This window comes from Petaurus breviceps, unplaced genomic scaffold, assembly GCF_028583685.1.
Source record: "Petaurus breviceps papuanus isolate PSGF00001 unplaced genomic scaffold, PetGlider_PUasm1.0 126, whole genome shotgun sequence".
Lineage (NCBI taxonomy): Eukaryota > Metazoa > Chordata > Mammalia > Diprotodontia > Petauridae > Petaurus > Petaurus breviceps.
Window position 1 is genome coordinate 55104192 of NW_027185655.1, and position 16694 is coordinate 55120885.

Below are 16694 nucleotides of genomic sequence, written 5' to 3' on the forward strand. Positions count from 1 at the left end.
TCCATCCATCCATCCATCCATCCATCCATCCATCCATCCATCCATCCATCTATCCATCCATCCATCCATCTGTCATCCATACTTCATCCATCTGTCATCCATCCATCCATCCATCCATCTTTCTTTCCATTCATGTGTGATCCATCCATCCATTCATCCGTCTATCCATTCATCTGTCATCCATCCATCTATTATCCATCCATACACACATACGTCTTGGAAATGAGTAGCTGAGGGAGGATATGAACCCAGATTCTCTTATCACAGATCTAACAACTCTTTTCATCACACCACATTTCACCATAATTTAATAAACACCTATATGATGGAGAGCTTTGATGGCTTAAAACAAAACAAAACAAAAACAAAAACAAAAACAAAAACAACAGTAGATGGCAACTTTCCTTCAAAATTGGACTCAAGTATCTCCTGTCTTTCCCAGTCCCTCAGCAGCTTGTGCCTCCCCCAAGCCTCCAAGACTACCTTATGTCTGCTTTGTACACAGTATATACGGAGGCAGCTGGAGGGGTGGCTGATTGAGCCCTAGACCTGGACTCAGAAAGACCTGAATTCATACCCTCCCTCAAGCACAAGACTAAGTTGCTTGACCACGGCCTGCCTCAGTCCTCTCAACTGAAAGAAGGGGACAACAATAGCACATACCTTGTAAACCTTAAAGAGCTATATAAATGCTAGCTATTATTAATAATTATATCTATGTGTACATGCTTGTTTAAGTACATGTGATCTCCCCTGTTAGAATGTGAACTTCTTGAGGGTAGGGAAATGCTTTCCTTTTTGTCCTTATGACCCACCTAACACAGTGCCTGGCTGATTGATTGATTCTTTACCCTCAGCTGGGTCCCAGGCAGGGGTGGGAGTGTGTGTGTGTGTGGGGGGGGGTTTAATCAGTAAGAAAAAAAGTTCTGAAATCCCGAGAGATCCCCACAAATAAAAGCCCATTTAACATATTCCTCCTAATTTCCTTGAGAAAGTCCATCTGCAACAGTCATAGCTAATCATCATGCATTGAATACCAATGCAGGTATTATTGGACAGAATAAAGTTCCCTTGAACTTTCAATGATGAATCAGGGGTTCTTAACCTGAAGTCTGTGAACATTTTTGTTTATTTTAAAATATTTTGATAACTATTTTACTATAATTAGTTTCATTTGTAATCCTATGTCTTTTATTTGTAATCCTATGTCATGATAAGGGTCCATAGGCTTTTCTAGACTTCCAACAGGGTCCACTATACCAAGAAAGTTAAGAATGCCTGGGTCTAGGTAATGACGAAGGAGAGATTAATGAAAAAAAAAAAGAGAAAGAAAGCAAGCTTCAGAAAGCTGTGGGGGATATCTATTGTGGAAGATACCTTCTTTTATATTGGGGTACAGTGGATAGAGTGCCAGGTCTGGAGTCAGGAAGACTCCTCATTCTGAGTTCAAATCCGGACTCTGACACTTATTAGCTGTGTGACCCTGGGCAAGTCACTTAACCCTATTGCCTCAGTTTCCTCACTTGTAAAATAATCTGGAGAAAGAAATGGCAAACCATACCAGTATCTTTGCCAAGAAAACCCCAAATGGAGCCACAAAGAGTTGGACATGAATGAAAAATGACTAAACAACAGTAGCAACATCTCTCACCTGGCCCTGCTAATAAAGTTTGACAGAATTGCCAAGAAGGAAACAGGGATATCTCTACAACAGTCACTGCCCTGTAAAGTTATAAAGTGCTTAGGTTAGAAGGTTGGCATGTCTGTACCAGAACCCTGGACTGAGAACTAAGAAGGCTAGACCATCAACTCAGGGCCTGTCTGGAGCAAACTCAGGAAGAGTCCCAGACAAGTCAAAGTAGATAAGGAAGGGTCAGGTAGCTCCCATATGAATAAGCCAGAAGCTGGGGCACTTCTCTCTTTGATTTTTTTTCCCTCCTCCTCCTGTCACTTTTATTCAGACAACAAGAAAGCTGAGAAAATCACTGGATCAGGTTGCACACACAGGCTGTCGGCCTCAGCATATTCATGAGAAGGAAAAACATCTCTGCAAGGGGAGAAGCATTCTGAACAGACAGGGAGACCGTGAGCAAATTCCTCCTGCTGCCTTCCACAAAGGCCTGCTCTTCTCAGAACAAAGGGAAGCCATTGGGGATTAAGGCTGCATCTGTGATGGAGAACTGACAGGGAAGCCCCACAGTTTAAATGCAGGTCTGAGAGATTCTGTGAAGAGTCCTTGGTAAATAGGGGCCATCTTGCCACTATTTCACTTATGAAGACCTAAGGGAAAAAATTCGGATCTTAGTAACCCTCTTCAAAGAGAACTCATCCAAGAAAACAGCAACTGAAACCCAATGAACCTCCATTCTCAGACCTTACTTACAGTTTTGGGAACCCCAAGTTCTTGTGAGGGCTAGAAAAAATCACTCCCTTGTATTGTTACTAGACAGTCTGCTATAGCAGAAAGGATACTGGATTCAAAGTCAGGAACACCTGGATTTGTGTCTTAGCTCTTACATCTAATTCCTGTAAGACCTTGGGTGAATTATTTTGTATCTGTTTCAAGTCTTTTTGCATCTTGTGCATTTTCTATGGGATGAAATTAAGGCTGTCCTGTGCCTAATATACATTTGGTACCGCAAGTACTTTTATAGTAGGTAGGGATCCTCGTTTAAGGGAAACTGTACCATGAAGATACTAGATTTTGTTGGAACAAATGGGATAACAAGCCAAAAAAATGTCCTTCCCCGAGTGTCAATTTCTTCATCTACAAAATGAGGGAGTTGGACTGGGTAACGTCTTAGGCTTTTTTAAGCTCTAGATATATGATCCTGTGAAATTCTCTTAGCCTCAATTTCCTCATTTGTCAAATAGGGATAGTAAATCTTGCTCTACCTTCCTCAAAAGGTACTATTAGGAAAATACTTTATGAATCCTAAAGCATTATGTAAGCCAGAGGTGAGCTGGAGTCAATTAAGACTGCTTGAGAGCCTATGGTTAAACTATCAGTGTGAGCATTTACATATCAGAAATCAGCAACTACTACAAATCAAATGTTATTTTGTCAATTTCTGACTTAAGAAAATGTTAATAAGGCAGATTAAACTTAAAAGTGTGTGTATATACATGAGGGGTTTTTTTGGGGAGGCAAATAAAAATCTATACTGGAGTGAGGGGATTGGTCCCCAAGTTAGGAAGACCTGACTTTAAGTACAGACTCTCAAAGGTGTTGGATGCATGGCTGTAGGCAAATCACTTAACTTTACAGTGCTCTGGACATCTCTGTAACAGTATGTACTGATATGAATCTTTAGAGGGATTTTGGCTCTGAGAGCTCCTTGAACCAAGAGGTCCACCATGATGAAGTGAATCTGAGTCTTTGTAATGCGAATGTAAATTTTAAAGATCTTCCCTGCCCCTAGGCTAAAGTGCACCAGAAGCCTGGGGAGGGAGGCTTGTTTTTCAAGATACTTTTTGATTGGCCAGTGGGTCAATAAGGTTGTTACATTCTCTGAGCCAGGAGAAGGCTATATAAGCCCTGATGTGTAGCTTTGTCTTGGGACTCACTTTGAGAAGTGTTCTGTGATTTGATCTGAATTCTGGGAAGCCGTTGTTGAGAGTCCCCCGGCTTTGAAAAACCCAGAATGTGGAAACCCAGATGTTGACTGGGTATGGATGTAATGGTTGGACAGTTTGGAAATCTGTCTACTTGATGTTTCTGTCTTGATAATTCTGCCTGTATACTTTGAGGTTCAGGGTGCTGACCTTTTCTCCTGAACAAGGTAAACGATATATGTCTGACTGATTAAAGTAAGCTTGGTAACCCATTTTGAGTTGCTTTCCTTTAACAAAGCAGATCCAAGAACCTGTGGTAGCTGCAAACCCTGAGGACGCTTGGGGTGCTTGCTGCTACAGTCTTCCAAATTCATTTAAGGCAGCAACATATGAATTCTACTATGGAATCTCAGAATTACAGAATATTCAAGCTAGAAAGGCCTCAGAGATCATTTAGTCCAGATACGATAAACACTCACCTGCAACATTTGGGAATGAAGTCAACAAGATTAAAATGTAATTGGAAAGTATTTGACAAAATAAAAATACAATAGAATACAGATAATGCTAATATATGGTTTAAAGGTCAATATGAGTGGCCCTTATTTCTATTAGAGTTTGATACCACTGATAGACCAAACCCTTCCTTTTATAAAGCAGGAAACCAAAGCCCAGGGAACAGAAATGTCCTAAAATCACACATCTAGTTAGTGGTAGAATTGACACTAGAACTCAGGTCTTCTGACTCCAATGTGGGACTGTTTTCATTACCCCAGGCTACTCCAAGAATAAAGTAGTGTCATTGACTTCATCACAATCTTCCTCACTTGCATTTACATTTGCTTTAAAGTTTTCAAAGTGCTTTACATATATTATCACTGAAGTCTTTGATCCAGCACCCCCCAAAGGTTTTAGACACTTACAGATTTGATTTGATCACATTCTGGGGCCTTAGTTCAATTGGGTCAGTTATTCTTTCTGGCTTGTTGCTCCCACCTGAAGATGATCCAAGAAAATCTCCTAATATATTCATATAATACATGCTTAGTTTCCCCCAAACAATAGCTAGTAATATAGGGCTTTAAAGTTGGCAAAGCTCTTTACAAATATTATCCCATGTAGTCCTCACAACAACCCTATGAAGTGCTATTATTATTTCCCTTTTATACATTATACAAGATAATTGAGACAATATCAGCAATTGAGATAAACAAAGTTTAAGTGACTTACCCAGGGTCACACAGCTAATAAGTTTGGATTTAAACTCAGGTCTTTTTGCCTTCAAATCCAATGCAGTATTCATAATACCGCCTGTCATAAGTATGTATTACCAGTACCCTTGCAAGTACTTTAAATACCAAATGCATATTGGATACAAGAGATCCTTCATTTTACCCCAAAGAAAATGCACAAAATGTAGACGTCTCACAGAAATCCACAAGCATATTCAGAGACATAAAGCACTCAATGCATGAGCTTCCCTTAGAAGGGAACTGAGATGAGGCTGGGGGTTCCTTCTCAGGACAACTCTGACATTTTATTCCCTCTTTCCCAGAATCCTCTATAATCTCCCTAAGGCTTATACTGTGGTTACCTTTGGATTTATAAATATACTTTAAAGGATACTAATCAAGTAATCCCCTCCTACTGGCTCCAAACCCTCCCCATAACTCACTGTCTTTTTTCTCTAAGTAGTATGCTTCACAGGAACTATGAGAATAATCCCCTTCCTTCTCTAAGGAGCACAGTGCATTAGGAAATCCCCTTTTCTTTTTTGAAGGTGTGATCCTTGGATTTGTAAACTCTCAAATTTGGGATTACTCATGGGACAAGTCAAGTCAACAAATATTTGTTAATGTGTCAGGGATTGTGTTAAACATAGGCAATACAAAGAAAGGCAAAAAACCAGCCCCTTCAAGGAGTTCATTCTCCTGTCTAGTGGAGAGACGACATGCAAACAAATATATGTCCATACAAGATATATACAGAAAAAGTGGTAGATAATCTCAGAACAAAGGTACTAGCAATGGGTAGGTGTGGGGGGAGAGGGAAGATTTCTTGTAGATGGTTGGATTTAGGGTGAGTGAGAAGGAAACCAAAGGACCAGAAGGAGGGAGAACATTCTAACCATGGGAGACAGTAACTAAAACATATGGAGATGGGAGATGACATATTATGGGTAAGATCCATAAACAAAAGATTCAGTGTCAATGGATCCAAGAGTATGAAAAGGAGTAAATTATGAGGAGACTGAAAAGGTAGGAAGGGGCCAGATTGTGAAGGCTTTATCCAGGAGGTAATAAGAAACCCTGTAACTTGTTGTTATTCAGTAGTTTTCAATCATGTCAGACTTTTTGTGACCACATTTGGGGTATTCTTGGCAAAGATACTAGAATGCTTTGCCATTTCCTTCTCCAGGTCATTTTACAGATGAGTAAACTGAGGCAAACAGGGTCAAGTGACTTACTCAGGGTCACATAGCTAGTAAGTACCTGAGGCCAGATTTCATGAGTCTTCCTGATTCCAAGTCCAGTGCTCTCTATACACCGTACCACCTAGCTGCCCCTAGTTTATTGAGTAGAGGATTACATGGTCAGACTTGTACTTTGGGAAGATCGGTTTAGCTGCTGATATCACATTGAGAGTTGATAGACAACTCCCAAAACTTGTGTTGGCTTGGAAGTCTCCCTTCTCTTTAAAAGACCCAATTCCCCGATCTTTCTCACAAGCCCAATGTAAGGACGTGTCTCCCTACACCATATCCTTCCTCCACAATTTACCATCAACTGCTCTCACAGAGAGGAAACTTTGCAGGTACATACATTCTTCTTCATTCCCCCAGAATACCGTTCTACTCTGCTGCTATTCTTGTCTATCATCAAAGTCCAAGAGATTTTAAAAGAGAGATACAGAGAGACAGAGACAGAGAGAGCTAGTGTACACGTTTTTCTAGACCACGGGGCAGGGTTGCTACTCCATCAAGCCTGTCCTCATGAGCCCCAATCAGTCCATCACTTGGAGGTAGTCCCAGTCATTGGGAGCTAGAAGAGTTCCTCCAATCTCCAATCAAGATGTCATGAGAAAAATGAGACTGAAAGAGGTGGCGCAACATGTCCATGATTACCCAACTAGTCTCAGAGGTGAGATCTAAACCCAGAGATCCCTGATTCAAGGACTAAAATGAGCACAATGAGGAAGAAAAAAACCAACCAGCTCAATGACCCAGAGAAATGCACGAAACCAACTTTTTAATCTTCCATTTGAAAATGGAAAACTAACAATGAGCCTCATTTTGGAATTAAAACACTCTTTGGAACCCCTGTCAAAACTAGAGCCTTTCAGGACCAGGTCCTAAGGATATGTCCCATCCAACAGACAGAAATAATTAGGGTTCAATAGGAACCTCAGGATAGCAATGGAGTGGGGCATTTTCTGACTCTGAACATAGGAATCGCTCTTACCTTGGAGACAGGGGGTCTATCCCCCAGAACGCACATGATGTCTCAGTATCCCGAGAGGAAGAGTTCTCACTAAGTCACTTGCCTCTAATATGTACCCTCTGTAGCTGACATTTATGTAATGACTGTATTATCTCATTTGATCTTCAAAACAACTTCATGAGGAAGATGTGATTATTATTTCCATTTTACAAATGGAGAAACTCAGTCTGAGAAAGGTTAAGTGAATTTCCCAAGGTTACCCAGTTAGAAAGGGTCTATAGCAAGATTTGAACCTAGCACTGCTTGATACCCCAAATTCAAGGGCAGGTAGGTAGCACAGTGAATAGAGTGACAAGCCTGGAGTCAGGAAGACTCATCTTTCTGAGTTCAAATCTGACCTCAGACACTTACTAACTGTGTGATCTTGGACAAGTCACTTAACCCTGCTTGCCTCAGTTTCCTTACTATCAGATAAGCTGGAAAAGGTTATGGCAAACCACTCCAGTATCTTTGCCAAGAAAATTCTAAACGTGGTCATGAAGAGTTTGAAAAGACTGAACAAAAACTGCCTGATCCCCAAGCCGAACAACATTGTATCCACTGTGCAACCCAGCTATCTGTCCTAAGCTTCCTGAAGAAGAGAAAGAAAGAAAAACTTTGATTAAACAGAGTCAGAGAGTTTAAGCCTGGCACCAAATGACCCTGCCCAAAACAGAAGCTAAGTCTGAGGGCCTTGCCACTGTCTGTTATTTTTTCTTGAAAGGTGTGATGGGTTTACCACCAAATTAAACATTTAAGTGGGATGTCTCAGTAGAGTCTATGTGCTGTGTTGGTGGGTACCTGTTACTGCTGGCTTCTCTCCTGGGACCTAGACGAGGCCCAGCAAAACCAACACTGGCTTTGGTATTGGACTCAATCTTCCTGGTTCATTTCTCTTCTTTGTTTTAAAAACTTTAATCTATTCCTTTTAATTTAACAGCTCCAACTATCACAGGTTCTCACATCACAGGGCACAAAAAAGGCAGCCCCTCTGAAGAACAGAGACAGATTTGGCAAGAGCTTCATTTGTCTCCTTTAGAGGTCATGGGTGGTAGAGGCGACAGGTGAATGGGGGGCAGGGAGATTGGGAAATAGCAAAAATAACAAAACCAAAAAACAATTTCATTGCTTACATATCATTTCATATTCAGACCTCAGTCTTTGTTCAGTGGTGAATTTTTGGACCTTCTGTTCCCTGTAGGATTTACAACTTTAGTCACACATTGGACATCTCTATATTGAAACTGATTGATCATTTTGTTTGTTTTTAGATGGTGCAATTCAGGAAGGTGACAGAATAGGAATTAATTAAATAAAAAGTTAATGACTCTTCCAGCTCGGAATGAATGAGAAACTAATGGTCTTATGTATATATATTTTTTAAACTCAGGTCGCCACTGTGAAGTACATCAGATGACTGGAAACTACATGTGGGACCCTAATACAAACAAATCTTTTGACATTGGGGTCAACAAGGACAGCTTGATGCCTGTCTGGTGGAATGGGTCAGAGCCACTGTGGATCACCATGACTAAGGCAAGACGGAACGTGTCTATGTATTACTGGCCAGGTTAGTGTCTCCAAACCCTCTTATCCTACCGAATGACAAAACCTCTTTTATTTCAGCTCATAGGTCATAAAAGTAGAACTTCAAAAGCTAAAGTCCTATCAGAAGGCCAAGTATTGGTATGGACAACACACTCAAAGACAGAAGCATGGTGTGGTGTTTAGGGTACCATACAGGGAGTAAGAGAGACCTGGGTTCAAGTCTCCCTTCAGATATGTATTAGCTGTGTGACACTGGGAAAGTCACTTAACCTCAGTCTCAGTTTCTTCATACATAAAATGGGGTTAATAATAGCACCTACCGTAAGTTAATCAATTTTTTAAAAAATTTAAAAATAAAAAAAAAATAATAGCACCTACCTCCCAGGAGTGTTGTAAGGAACAAATGAAAAAAAAAAGCCCATGTAAAGAACTTTTCAGATCTTAAAGTGCTATTAAAATGTCAGCTATTATTACTCACAATAACTTTGTGAGGTAGTGCAAGCATCAATTCCCACTTTACAGATGAGGAAACTGAGGCTCAGATGGATGACTTGCGCATTTAATTAGCAATAGACCCAACAGTTGAACTCAGGTCTTTTGACTCCAAGAGCATTATTCTTCCCCCTGAATCATCGCACCTCATTCCTTTGATGAAGAAGAAACAAAATTATGGTTGCTGGATAACCTAAAATCAGGCATGTGTGATTTGGATTCAGATGATCTGAATTTGAATCTCACTTGTGCCATATGTTAACAGGATGACCTTGGCCTGGTGTAAAATAATATAATTTTTATTCTTTTAAATAATATAATTTTTAAAACCCTTTAAGTACTGGATGGGAAAGTATGGGAGAGCAGAAAGGAATGGATATGGAGTCAGATGGCCTGGGTGTGAATCCCAGCTCTGCCAATGACTAACTCTGGGTGTTTTGGACAAGTTGCTTGGCTTACATGGGACTCAGTTTCCCCACCTGTAAAATGAAGGGGTTGTTTTAGATGACCTCTGAGGTCTTTTCTAGCTCTAAATCTTCATCCTATGATAAAGCTGATCATCTAGTATTGTTTCTTGGGGAAATTCAAATCCTTCATTAAAAAGGGAAAGGAATAAGCTGCCAGGCATCTCATTTGATCAACGCAACAACCCTGGAAGGTGGGTATTATTATGGTCCCCATTTTATAAAAGAGGGAGCTGAGGCAGCCAGAGGTTAAGTGACTTGCCCAGGGTCACACAGCTAGGAAGCATCTGATGCTGAATTTGACCTTAGATCCCCCCGATCTAAGCTCAGAGCTCTCTCTCTACTGGACCACTGTTCCTAAAACTCCAACCAACCTCCCTACTTTCTACCAGGTAGTTACAAATTTCTCTGGTTCCCCAGGATGCTGCTTGGATACCCTGCCTCAAGATAGCCTGTTCAGTAGTGGAGACGGGTCCTACCAAGACATCATCAGCACCTTCCTTTCTTCCTTATTTGCAACTGAGTGATTAATGGCCATACATTGCCCCCTTCTCCCTCAGCCAATAATGCAGAAGCTGTTCATTCATCTCCTGGAGATTAAGGGAGATGCCTCACCACCTACCTCACAGAGCTGTTGTGATATGAGATATTAATTGTAAAGTGCTTAGTATGATGCCTGCCATATAGAAAGCCCTGCATAAATGTTAGCTATTACTTTTATATTCCTGGTAGTGATGCCTCTCTTAATGGAGCCCATTAGCATTTTAGGGAGCTGAGTCACATTGAGAGTCCTTTTAAACCCCCAGATCTTTTTCAGAACAACTTCTAATTAAACTGTGCCAAATAAATTAGGATAGGCAGAAAGGAAATCAGGCATATGCCCCAGAAAATCTGAGGCTGGGGGCATTAGATCATTTTTCTTCTTCTCAGATCCACCTCTTCTTTTCCCCTCTCTCCACAGGACATTTTGCAGGCCTCTCCACAAGGCCTGGAACATTTTCGTGGCCCCATAAGTTGTGTTATGACACTCTGGGTCCCTCCATTAAGTCAATATTTAGAAACGTAATTTAGAAATGGCAACAGTTCAAGTCTTCCTATCAGATAGACAAAGCCGTAGTCTGACAGGAGGACTCCCTGGAGAAGACAGCCCAAGCCCCCAAGCCAGCCTGGCCCACTCTGGCAGAAATCTGATATTGTAAACAGCACCTCCCCAACTGGTGCCACTGGGTTGGATGCAATAATCAGAGACTTCCCTCCTGCCTCCTCTCCTTACCCCATGAAAATAAGCACATGCCCCAAAGAAATCACAGGCTTTGAGAAGAGGAAAGGACCTCAGACACCATCTAGTCCCATTCATATACCAAAGAAATCCCCACTAGAACATGCCAGACAAGTGGTCTTCCAACCTTTGCTTAAAGGACTCCAGGAATGTATTAGGTGTTCAGGGAAGGACTAGCAACTCTGGTGTGAGGGCTTGCCAAGATCTTTTCAGGGCTACTCATCCACCCTTGGCATCTACCTGGCCTCAACTCTCATCTGTGGTCCCAAGAAGTTGTAGCACATACAATGGCCACACCCCAGTAAATCATCTCAGATGGGCTAAACTAGGTTGGGGGTAACTGAGGGGTCTCAAACCCATTGGTGAGTTAAAGAGTGTCTACCCCAAACATGGGAAGACTTTCCCAAGTGGAATGGGCAGATGAAAAACATTTGTTCCAATGACCATGAAAGCAGCTGAAGTAAGCACTACAGACCAAGGTCAACCACTATATCCCAGGGCATCGCCAGTTGTCTTGACTTTTTTTTGCCACTGGAATTTGATGACTCTGGAAGAGAAAGTGAGGCTAAAAGCTTTGTGCAGCTCTGCCTCACTTATATCCAATTCATGTATGAGTCAAGACATCACACTGTCCTTCTTAGAGGGGGGAAGGCAATTGGGGCAAATGACTTGCCTAAGCACGTCCTTCTTAGAACATGGTGCTCAGAACTGAGCTCCATACTCCAGATGAGATCTAGCAAGACAATGTAGTGCAGAAGGACAGTTATCTCCATATTCAGAGGGTGATTAGGTGGGATGACCTAAGTTCAAAGACAACCTCAGACATTTACTAACTGTATGACCCCGGGAAAGTCACCTAACTTCTGTTTGCCTCAGTTTCCACATGTGTGAAGTGATACTAATTGCACCACCTCCCAGGATTGCAGTGAGCATCAAAAAACACAATAATTGTAAAGCATTTAGCATGGTGCCTGGCATGTAGTAAGCATTATATAAATGTTAGCCATCATCATTATCGTCATCATTAGTAATAGGAATATATTCCTACAAGTGATGCCCCTTTTAAGGGAGCCCAAGACTGCATTAGCATTTTGGGGGGCTGACTTATATTTTGCTTGCAGTCCTTTCAAAAAACCCAGATATTTTTCAGAACACTTCTGTCTAACCTTGCCTCCCCCATTTTTTATTTCTCAAGTGTAAATAAGTTAGGATACTCAGAAAGAAAATCAGGCAATCCCTCAATTCAATCGTTCTGTTTAGACAAGCATTTTCAGTGCCTACTATGTGCAGTGCCTACTATGTGCAGCCTGCTACAATCTGGCTATCCAAGGATGAAAAGCACATGTTTTTTGACTTAAAAATGGCATAGTGCCTATCTTCAGGAACCTTATGGTCTAGGGGACACAGACAAGTTCACCAGTAACTTATATTAGGATAAGTTTTGGATTATATTATATATATATATATATTATAATATATAACTTATATTAGGATATGATATAGGATAAAACTTATATTAGTATAAGTTTTGTAGGGAAGGTCAAATAGAAGTAGTACCTGGCTCCATTTATATAACACTTTTCATATGTTAACTCATTTGACCCTCACAACAACCCTGGGAGATAGATGCTTTTGCGGAAACTGAGTCTGAGAGGTTAAGTAACTTGTCCAGGGTCACACAGCTAAGTAAATGCCTGAGGCAGGATTTGAACACAGATCTTCATGATTCCAGGTCCTGTGTTTATCTGACTACTTTGAGAGAGAAATGAGCAATTGGGAAGGATATCTGAGCATAGAGCATAGAGGAGGGGAGAGATCAGGAACGGCTTCATGGAGGAGATGGCGTCTTTTTCTATTGTTGTTTGTCCTTCATTCTCAAAGAGGCCTAATGACATCAGGAGGGTGTGATAGTAATGGAATAGAAAGATCCCCCTCTATTGGCTTGGTTTTCAAACTGATTGTGTTAAAACCCAGAGCTTGTTAATCTCACCTGTGGGATGGGCTTGTTGATGTGAAAAGAAAGTCTTGAACTGGGAGGAGCTGGTGACATAGATTTGGAGAGACAAGAAGGAGGCAGAAGAACTTTTTGGAAGCAGCACCTCGTGGAGGCAGAGAGAGAGACTGAGAGGACTGAATTGCCCTGGACTTTTGAGACCTGCCCCCGGAGCTGCCAAGGACTGAGGAGACATGGCTGTTTTGCTGGTACTTTGTCTGTCTGTTTTGATGTTGTTTTGCCAGATTTGTCCACTGGTGAAAGACAGTCCTTTTGTTGAAGAAGTCCTGGAACCTTTCTGTTGGCTAAGAGCTCCTGAGACTGTCCTGCAGACAGAGAGTGAATACTGTCCACTGGTGAAGGACAGTGCTGTTGTTTCAGGGGTCTGGGAACCTTTCTGTTGGTTCAGAAGCCCTGAAGAAGGATTTTCTTGTTGTATGTTTACAGAAATCCTGGGAGAGGGTTTTGCTAATGTTTTCAGGGGTTCTAGGACTGTTCTACAGACAGAGGATGAATTCATGAAGGGACTGGCAATGTATCTTGTGGCCTTGCTAAGCCTTGTCTCCCCAGGAACTAAGATTGCTGAGAACTTGCCTCCTGTCAAGATGAAGAAAAGACCTCCATTTGGGTATTAAGTGCTGTGCTTAAACTTGATGTAACTCTGGGGTAGATTCAATTGTGATCCAGGGGTGGGGAACTTTTGACCTTTTTTGTGTTCTATGGTTGAACAAATGAATGTACTTTACTTAGATTGGAAACTAATCTCCATTTGAGAAGAGGAGCTTTGTGGTGGACTAAATGAAGGTACAACCTAGGGGTGAAGTAGTATTTAGAACAGGGACTTTGTAATTGATTGAATGAATGGAAGGTCCTGGGGTGGGGTAGTACTTGGAGATTATTTAATCACACTTAGTAAATGCTGTATTTTGAATGATGTCATGTTTTGATCTTCTCTGTTCTTGGTTTGTCACTGAATAAAATGGAGAGCACCTATGCTGGTATTTTGAACCTTGGGAAGTTGCCTTTGAACCTTGGCATTACATTACAGAAGGTGATCTTGACTTTGCGTGAATTGGATTTAAGTGAGACAGAACTGTGCAAAGTGGTCAGCTTCACTCTCTCTTCCAGAGTCATCTGAGTCCAGTGGCAAGACAAAAATCAGCACGATTGGCTTGGGATGCAGTGGATGACCTTGGCCTTTCCAAATTAAAGTCTTTTCCCGGTCTCAAGTTCCCAGAACTTGAAAGAAAGGATTTCAAATAGTGATCAATGTGGAGACAAGGTGTTTCGGGTAAACAGTGAGAGGCATGGCCTGGATGGATGCCCTCTGGAAAAGGAGAGAACTGGATCCAGGAATAGCTACTGGTTTAATATAGCTTAAATATTGATTGGCACAAGAACATGAAAAGCTTTGAATGACAAGATAAAATGTGTGGGCAGTGAAGAGGCATGTTGTAAGTCTCTGAGGAAAGGAGTGAGAGGATCAGATTTGGGCTAAATCTGAATCAAGCAGATGTATGCAGATTAATTTGGCATCCGTATGGAGGCAAGGAGATTGACCAGTCAAGAGGCCATTAGGATAGTTTAGGAGAGGAGGTGAGGACCTGAACAGTGGTGTTGGGAATGGAAAGGAGTGGACTGATTCAAGACATTGTTGGACTTGGCCACTGAATCAGTGTATTGGATATGGAAAGAAAAGTAACAAGGAAAAAATATTTCCAAGATTTTAAACCTGAATCACTGAAAGAGTGATGGTAACATTGCCAGGGACTATAAAATCACAGATTTAGAAGGGTATCAGAGAGACAATAGATTGGTTGTTGGATAATCTCAACCCATACACAGGTAGGATTATCCATTATTTGGGGAATTCAAACCCTTTTCTTGTTATTTTAACTGAAAAGATCTCTCTCTCTCTCTCTCTCTCTCTCTCTCTCTCTCTCTCTCTCTCTCTTTCACACACACACACACACACACACACATACATACACACTGTAGAGTGATGACATCCTCAATACCTGTTGACCTTGAATTTAAAGCACAAATCCAGGCTCTTGGATAATTTCCCTTTCGCTAATAACTCTTCAACTGGGAAGGGGTCAAGTCTATCTTTCTCCAGGTTCCCTCATTCTTTGCTTTACCCAGGGACCAGTTCTGTTGACTGGATTGGAGAAGTTAAAACTGACTCCTCCCCAGAGTGACCTACAGTTCAACCACATAGGCTAAATTAGAGAAATGAAATGTAGTTGAAGTGGGCCAAGTCATAGGCTTGGAGTCAGAAGACCAGAGTTCAAGCTCAGCTCTGCCATATTCTAGATATGTGACCTTGAATAAGTCATTTTCCCTCTTCTCAGTGTCCTCATCTATAAAATGAGGGGGTTGAATCAGAGGTTCACAAAGTGAGTGATACCACCCTCTGGGGGGCACTGGAATGATCCAGGAGGGGGTGATAGTAGCCTCAGGGGCAATTGGGGGACATTGAATAAAAATAAGGGGGCAGTGGAGATAAGGAAAGAAGAGAGGATAAGAAAACTCTGAAAAACCATTTGCACATGTTTCATCTGTTGGGTAACAGAGTCAAAGTCATAGTGGTTATATTATTTTCCAAATAAACACGTAAAATGCAAGTTATAACCAATCAATGGTCAAGTCAGCCAACAGATCTTAACAAGCAAGTGTTGGCAGGAAAGTGTGTTGCACATTATTGGGAGGTCCAGCAGGCATCAACAGAAATATGTGCATGTAATGACTTGTTTATAATACAATAAATATGGTTATATGGTTACATGATGCAATATTGTATCATCAAAATTTCAATGCAGGAAAAAACCCCACAAATTTACAATAAATTATTAAATTTAAGATGGGTTATTAAAAAAAATTTAAGCGACAAAGTTTTTTTTTAAAAAGCTATTAAAGGGTTAAAGAAAGTAGATTTCCAGGGGGGCTCTGATTACTTTTTTTTTTAAACAGGGCAAAGGGCCAAATAAATTTGTGAACCTCTGGATTAGATGATCCCTAAAGTTTCTTCTAGCTCTAAATCTTATGGTACAGTGAATATCTCTTTAGTGCTAACTGCACTGGGCAGCAGATGCTTCCATTCCCTCCCCCAGCAGCTTCTGGGCCTTCATTCCTGGCCTGGGACTCTGTTTCCAGGAATGGGGGAAGCTGTCCAGGAAACGTGCTGACTAACATAACTGTAGCACATGAGGTCAGCCTGCTACCACAAATCAAACCCAATAGATTCTTAGGATGCCAGGACTCTGGCCAGAAAGCCCAGTTGGGCGCCCAGCCACCATTACTCCTCCTGCTCTCTTCATCCTGGGAAACTAGAAAGCAGATTCCCTGCTGTGGGGTTATCTGATGCCATTCATATTTCTGCGATACTCAGTTTCTGGAGATTCATGAGAGCAAAGGGTAAAGGTTTTTGCTTTGCGGTTTCCATTTCGTATTTCTTGTTTTTTATTTTTACCTGGAGAGTTTACTTCCTTAGCCCCTGGAAAATGATAAAGATTTCTTTTGTAAGAGGTAGCATGTCATAATAGAAAGAGGCGCTTAGGACCATAGATTCAGAGCTGGAAGGGAATTTTGCTGCCATTGAATCCAACCCCATCATTTTAAGAGAGGGAAACTGAGGGTCAAAGAGGTTAAATGATTTAGAGTCATGGATTTAGAGGTAAAAGGGACCTTACAGTCTGATGATTACAGCTCCCTCATTTTGCATATGAGGAAATGGAGGATAAGAGGTTAGATTACTTTATTTTAAAAATTATTATTGTTTTTAAAATTACCAAGCTTTCATTTTTTTCTTCTCTCCACCTCCTTCTAATCACTGAGAGAAAGAAAGAAAGAAAGAAAGAAAGAAAGAAAGAAAGAAAGAAAGA

The 16694-nt window shown here is 41.2% G+C and overlaps 1 protein-coding gene across 1 annotated transcript in view; it reads left to right on the top strand.

Moving 5' to 3' along the window:
- The window catches only part of ENPP6 (ectonucleotide pyrophosphatase/phosphodiesterase 6), a 187487-nt gene that overhangs the window by 73122 nt on the left and 97671 nt on the right, over positions 1 to 16694 (top strand). The window contains exon 2 of the mRNA XM_069096385.1: positions 8425 to 8604. Within this exon, the coding sequence (XP_068952486.1) occupies positions 8425 to 8604 (180 nt within the window). The remainder of the gene's footprint in view (positions 1 to 8424; positions 8605 to 16694) is intronic.